This window comes from Odontomachus brunneus, unplaced genomic scaffold, assembly GCF_010583005.1.
Source record: "Odontomachus brunneus isolate Ranch 3 - 2012 unplaced genomic scaffold, Obru_v1 Obru_scaffold_084, whole genome shotgun sequence".
Taxonomy (NCBI): domain Eukaryota; kingdom Metazoa; phylum Arthropoda; class Insecta; order Hymenoptera; family Formicidae; genus Odontomachus; species Odontomachus brunneus.
The window spans coordinates 1273776-1280874 of record NW_022639534.1 but is presented as its reverse complement, the minus strand read 5'-3'; the positions used below and the strand labels follow the sequence as shown (position 1 = coordinate 1280874).

Genomic DNA, 7099 nt, shown 5'->3' with positions numbered 1-7099 from the left:
AACGTATTTTCCAGTCCTCGAAACAAGAATTAAAGTCGTCTTCCGGGATGGCTTTCAGAGCGCGTAGCGATTCACGTTGTATCTCTTCTATCGTCTCAAAATTATTTCTCCGCAGTAGTCTTTTGAGTTTCGGGAATAGCCAGAAGTCACACGGTGCTAAATCAGACGAATACGGTGGTTGTGGAACGATATGGATCGAATTTTTGGCGAAAAAGTCACAAAAAACGAGTGCAGTAATTAAGATGTTTCACTAGTCGAGATTTTACACGTTTCAGGCCCAAAATATCTTTCAAAATGGTATTGGCAGATCCTTTCAAAATACCAACAGCATCAGCAAAGTCTCTAACAGTCATTCGACGATTAGCAAGCACAAGTTCTTCGATTTTCGTATTGTTCATCGGTAGAGGTTGATGGTCATCCGGAACGCTCTTCGTCTTCAACACTTTCACAACCTTCTTTGAACTGTTTATACCACTTGTAAACATTCCTTTCCGACAAAGCATGGTCCCCGAAGGCTTTCTGCAACATCCTGAACGTTTCTGCACCCGAAATTTCATTCCACAAACAAAATTTAATGCAACTTCTTTGCTCAATATAATTAGACATTGTAAAAATCGCCGAATGCACTTTTAGCGTCGTACAAAACCAAACATAAAGCAAAAAGTAATGAATGTTTTGATATGAAATTTGTTACAGATGTCTGTCACAATGCTGCCAACTTAGAAAAAAAATATTTATGATGTGCGGTTTACCCGCGCGATTTAAATTGAAAACTGGTCTTACTTTTTGGACACAGTAGTATATATATATATATATATATATATATATATATATATATATATATATATCCGTATGCAGTTAATATTAAATATTATTTGATTATTGATTTTTTACATGATAACAAAGAATGAATAAATTTCAATGAGATAGTATTGCTATTTCATGACTACTTACAAACTTAAAGATATTCTCCATATTTTTTAAAAATATAAATGACATTATCATAACAAATAGTTCGCTCTATATTTTATCAATATATTAACTTGAGGGCTTTAAAGGACCTACTCGGCTCAATAGAAAGCAGCTTTATTTTGCGTTTGTACGCTTTTTACATATAAGCAACTTGTAGGTGCAGTTAATTTAATAAATACACAAGATAATTTGATATTTTCGAGTTGTTGACTTTTTAACGGCTAAACAAATAACGGCTAATAGATTTTTAACGGATAATAAACGAAAGTATTGCGAAAAATAAATTCCTTCTGCTAAATTTTTCTGGGAATACATATTAGATTTGTTTATTGGATATGGACGATGTAATTGAGTCGTCAAAGTTAGAGTACAAGTTCTAACAAAAATACACGTTTGAGAGGAGATGTACATTAATGCCAGAGTTGAATGATATGTCAAATTAGCTGTCTGTCATTAGGAATCAATCAAATATTAATACAATACTATCTTGTTGTGCAAAGTATTCGTGACGAGAGTAATTCACGTATGTGCTGTCAGAATAATGAACAAGTTGCTTCTTCATATCGTCGCGTGCGATATTTTCTGGCTGTGCCTTACGATGTGCGTTATTTAAAAACCTACGACCGCTCACAACATGTTCGTTATTATAGACTTCTTTGTTTCCATTTCCGGAACAACTCGTTGGTGGATCCTTGATTCCTGTCAAATTATATCGTTATTAATTTAATGATTTGCTCGCTCAAATTGTGTTAGATATTTGGTTGCTTGATATTTGTGTCTTCCTGACGATGTGTTTTTGAACATCTCTTGTGTTAGTTATTCTCACTCCTTTGATATGCTCTGACATTGATATGTAATATTAATATTACATATCAATAATATGCATATTACAATCATAATATGTAATATTATGATATAAGATATATGTAATATTATGAATATAAGCTAAAATACTTACTTTTACGAAAAAAGAAAATATTTTTAATTTTTTTATACAAAGGACATAAACACTCATACAATCATAATATGTAATATTAAAGAAAATATTTTTTTCTTTTTTCGTAAAAGTAAGTATTTTAGCTTATAAAAACGAATTGAGGAACATACCGCAGATGTTAGGATACGCGCTCGAAGTTTCCAAAAGCTGGTCACAGCTGCGGTTGCCTATGCTGTATGGTGGCTTGCCAATTTCGTTGCCACTTTAATTATCAAACAGAGTGTAAAATGTTATACGATTTATTCGACAGATAATGTGTGTGTTAACCGCGCGTAATGATCAAAGTTCTAAAACTTTAAAAATTATTTTTTATTGACACAATTTTGAATGTTGACTTTATGATATCGAGATTATGATGTCTTGACGTTGTGACTTTAAATATTCCGCTTACTTTCAACAACTGCCAAAAAGATCTCTGATATATTGGAATAATCAATAAGTTCCATAAGATCCATAAGTTTATTCATAAGATTTTTCAACAAAATTAAAATGCATATTTTTATCTAGTTAAAAACAATTTCAATCAATAATATGTGCGCCATCCTGTTCGATAATCTCTTTTGCCATTTTTCACGTAATTTCATATTTCTCCTCTTGTAAAACTTTTATACTTTTTCAACGAAGAAATGTTCCAAGTGGTCTTTCACATCTTCTAAAGAAGCGAAGTTTACACTGTGAAGAGTGTTTTACAGTGAGTGAAACAGATGATAATCGGAAGAAACAATGTCGGATGAATATAGTGGATGAGGCAAAATGTCCCAGCCAAAGCTCTAACATTTTCTTGGAAGCAAGAAAGCATAATGCACCGGAAAAACTCGTTATTGTTTTCCATTTTCAAGCCGCAAAACAGACAGTTTTATTCTTTTGAACACTATCATTTATGCCAGGTAGGTACCATTAATATATTTACTTAAATCAAAATTCTTTTTATTTAAAATATTGTATTTCATTTAAAATACCGAGTATTGTTTAGTCGGTTTAAATGAAAAGAATTTTGATTTAAGTAAATATTAAAGGTACTCATCTAATAAATATTTGTTAATTTTTCAATATTTTGTTCTCAGTGTAGGCAGAAATCCGTACAAACTTATGGATCTCAAAACCTAATATCTTTTTTTATGTTTAATACTCACGTTGGCCCATAATGACAGACGTAGAGCTGGTAAGTTGTGTGATTCGATGCTTTATAACGGGAATATCCGCATCCGATTAAATAAGTCGTCGCCCAAGCGAGCTGCAAAGGTGAAAATAATAAGAGAAGCGTCCCGAAATATTCGAGACTGAAAATTTCCTCGGTTTATCTTGAACGATATAATATCGCATTGCTTGCACAACACATCCAATTGTATTGATGAAAGTCCAACGGGGAATTATTCTGGCAATAACGATGGAAATCTCTTTTTTATTAATACAGCTTACTTGCCAATCTTTCAGGACTATTTGGTGGTGTTTAATTATAAATCCACATAAAAAGAAATTGATATCATCCTTTCATATCCTTGTTTTCTTTTTCACTTCTCTATCATTTATATGCTACGCACAAAATTTCAAGAATTGCTTCTCTATCACGAAAAATAGACAAAATTTAACAAGCTTTTTCATATAAATAACGGCAATGAAGTTCAGAAAGTATTTTGTAACTTTTTTGTTTTCAACTTCTAAATTTGTAATCTCGAATATGAACTTATTTCTTCTTCTTTCTTTTTACTATAGTTTATTGCGTATTGCGCAAATAAAAAAAATTATACACAAGTGACATCCCCACTGCTTGAAAGTACGAATCATCCCCTTTAATTTGCTTACCCGTAGATTGCGGTACGATTTTTCTTCAGTGAGTTATTCGACTTTAAAGCAAAAAACAACCTTTCACCTTTGATCGCTCACAGAAGGTAAACGAATCGGCATATCACGTTCGTTATAAAATAAATAGAAAACTCTTCCTCTTCCAAGGTACATCAGAGGAAGAGTTTTGATATAAATAAGATCTCGCTGCAGAAACTTAATCAAGATTAAGATAAAGATGAAAATCAAAGGATCCATATTCTTCATTTTAATGACATTTTGATATGCGACGAATATTGATATAAGCCATACAGCACAAATATTCAAAAGACATCCTAGAGATATTTAAAGATATTTAAAGATAAAGTGGGTGTATGTGGTTCTTTGTAAATTGTAAATATTTTTCTATGGATTATTTTTATATATTTATAACTTTATTATATAGATTATACTTATTTATAATTGAATGTTTTCATAAGGGTAACTTGTAACTAATGCTTTTTTCACGATTGTTTGATGTTTCTTTTATTATTGTCAATAGGTTTTGAGTAGAAAACGACATAATAGTAATTGAATATGTTCTTTTTGTTGATATTCATAAATCGTGTGTATGGGTGTGGATGTGTGGCGTGTATAGTAAACCATGTATGAAAACATTCAATTATAAATAAGTATAATCTATATAATAAAGTTATAAATATATAAAAATAATCTATAGAAAAATATTTACGATTTACAAAGAACGACATATACATATACATATGTGTGGCGTGTATAGTAAACCATGTATGAAAACATTCAATTATAAATAAGTATAATCTATATAATAAAGTTATAAATATATAAAAATAATCTATAGAAAAATATTTACGATTTACAAAGAACCACATATACACACTTTTAAATATCTTTAGGTTGTCTTTTGGATATTTGCCGTATGGCTTATATCAATATTCGTGGCATATCGAGTGTTGTTGCGTTGTATGTGTGTGTATGTGTGTGTTTTAATATCTGTCAGTAAATATGTTATAATGAATATTATAAAGATATATTAAGGCCGGTTTTTCAATGATAGTTTAAACTTAGATCTCAACTTAAACTCTATTTAAATAAAACAAATGTATTATTAGAATAAAGTTTAAATTTAAATCCAAGTTTAAATTGCTATTGAAAAACCGGCCCTTAGTGTCTTGAGAACATCGTCGGAACATTGGGACCGCCGCGTGTCGTTCGATCGTCAAGCAATGCTTACTCTCTTAAAGTGAATCAGTGAATAGTTATTGATATCAGTTACAAGTATAGCACTGAGCACTTTCAGTGCAACACTTATAACTGCAAATCAGTGTATGTTCACTGTTTTCAGTGATTCATTTTAAAAGAGTATGGCTTTTGCACATGAATTGTAGTCATAAGACGTAAACTTCAGTTGAAGATCAATCAGGATTTTGTTGTAGTTTTGCGTGAAGAAGATTGAACTGCCGGTAAATCTGATCGTATGCAAAAGTAACAAAGATTAATCTGGTTAAAACCTTAGTTACTCAGTATAAATCCACTTATACGATCACGTTAATCTTTTTCTAGCTAGTAGAATCCTAAAGCAATATCCCGATTGGTTCTTTAGCTTAAGTTTATGTCTTATACCTACGGTTACGGCAAAATTCATGTGCGAAAGCTCTCACCGCGACCAGGAGATGGATGAGGTGATCGGCCGCACGCCGTTTAGGATCGAAGCTATTCGAGGGAAGGAGAGGCGAACGTTTGGAGTGTAGTAATCTTCGATTCCCAGCAGTTACGAAATATGAGAAAATTAGGGATAAGTTTTTGAAATCATTTTGACTTTTCTTTGGACAGTAATACTTTTTTGTAAAGGTAATTAATTCGATGTTGAAATTGTGGTCGAATACATGTCTATATTTATACGCTTTTGATGTTGAAGCAATCCGTACTTCGACATTGGGTCTTTGACGTCGATTCGATATCAATTGAATTACATTGACTAGAAGATAGAGGATATTACGCATAAACACGCATATGGAATTTTTAAACAGTTTATTATATTTATCTTGTATCCCCTAAAAAGGGAAGAAAAACTTTAAAAAAAGGGATATAAAAAATTTTTAAACTATTATTATTAACAAAAAGAGATTAACATAATAGTTTTGAGAGATATATTTCTTTAAAATAAGCTGAAAAATCGTCGATCTCCAAGAACTTTTTTATTAATTACAAAAGATAAGAAAATGTGAGAAGTAAGATCTTTGAATTTTTGCGTATATTGGAATTATTTAGTAAGGTTGTAATATATATCTGTCTCTCCTTTTTGCATCATAATTTTACATAATCTGGAGTACATATATCTTTAGTAGTATCTTTTGTTGTTACTCAACCTGAGTGTAATGACCAGTTACTGGTAAGAGTTTCTCGTCAATTGCGCCAAACTGGTATACGTTGTGCTCGTCGAACCAATTATGAATCTGCTTAGGAAAATCGATCTTCGCGGTGTCGCCATTCTTTCGCGTTGACTTCACTAAGCCGATATTCTGGCCGACCGGGAATCTCGCTGACATGGAAAAATATACAATGTAAGGCCTAATTGGTATTACTGAGTTCCATTCTCCCCTTTATATTTAGTGTTGAATTGTATTAACTTATTAAATACGATGGGCATTCAAATGATTCGAGATGCTTTTTATTTTTGGCATTGTACGAAATAATCGTCCGGTTATTCAAAAGTGTAACTCTCTTCTCACGAGCACGAACAAATCGCGATCGTTTAAGATTTAATAAATTATGTATGCCTCTTTATCTCTTTTATGACGAATGCAGACGAGGAGTTATTTGAATATTCTCATTAATTGTGACTCCATTAATTGTGATTCAAAATTGCAATATCTGAGGAAGAGAGAGAGAGAAAGAGAGAAAGGAGAAGGAGCCGTGGGGGAGGAGAAGTGGTAGGGAGGCATAAAAAACGCATATTCTTATTGTATTCCTAATAGGAAATTTGCACAATAATAGTATTATAAAATGAAGTTTAATTTTATAATGATTACGCTGAGATAATTTGAGATAACGCAACGGTTTTATCGAAATATAATTTTAAAATGATATTTATCAAAAATTGCACAAATCTAATTCAGGATATTTTTTGGGATATCACTGTATAATTATTTCAATATTTAAAAACAACATCATAATCCTCTATATTTTTCATACAATACAATGTAGTGACGACAATTTGTAATATTTGCAGTATTTTTAGACAAAAGATTTCAAATAAAATTAATTTAATATTCACCAAGAGAGAGAGAGAGAGAGAGAGAGAGAGAGAGAGAGAGAGAGAGAGAGAGA

The 7099-nt window shown here is 31.5% G+C and overlaps 1 protein-coding gene across 6 annotated transcripts in view; it reads right to left on the bottom strand.

Moving 5' to 3' along the window:
* Window positions 1-1070: 1070 nt before the first annotated feature.
* LOC116847881 (venom allergen 5-like) overlaps window positions 1071-7099 on the bottom strand; it is a 23100-nt gene continuing 17071 nt past the window's right edge. For all 6 annotated transcript variants that reach the window (XM_032823367.1, XM_032823366.1, XM_032823368.1 and 3 more), the window contains 4 exons: window positions 6139-6311; window positions 3103-3203; window positions 2080-2171; window positions 1071-1671 (listed from right to left, as the gene is read on the bottom strand). In XM_032823367.1, the coding sequence (XP_032679258.1) occupies window positions 1433-1671; window positions 2080-2171; window positions 3103-3203; window positions 6139-6311 (605 nt within the window). In that variant the 3' untranslated portion in view covers window positions 1071-1432. The remainder of the gene's footprint in view (window positions 1672-2079; window positions 2172-3102; window positions 3204-6138; window positions 6312-7099) is intronic.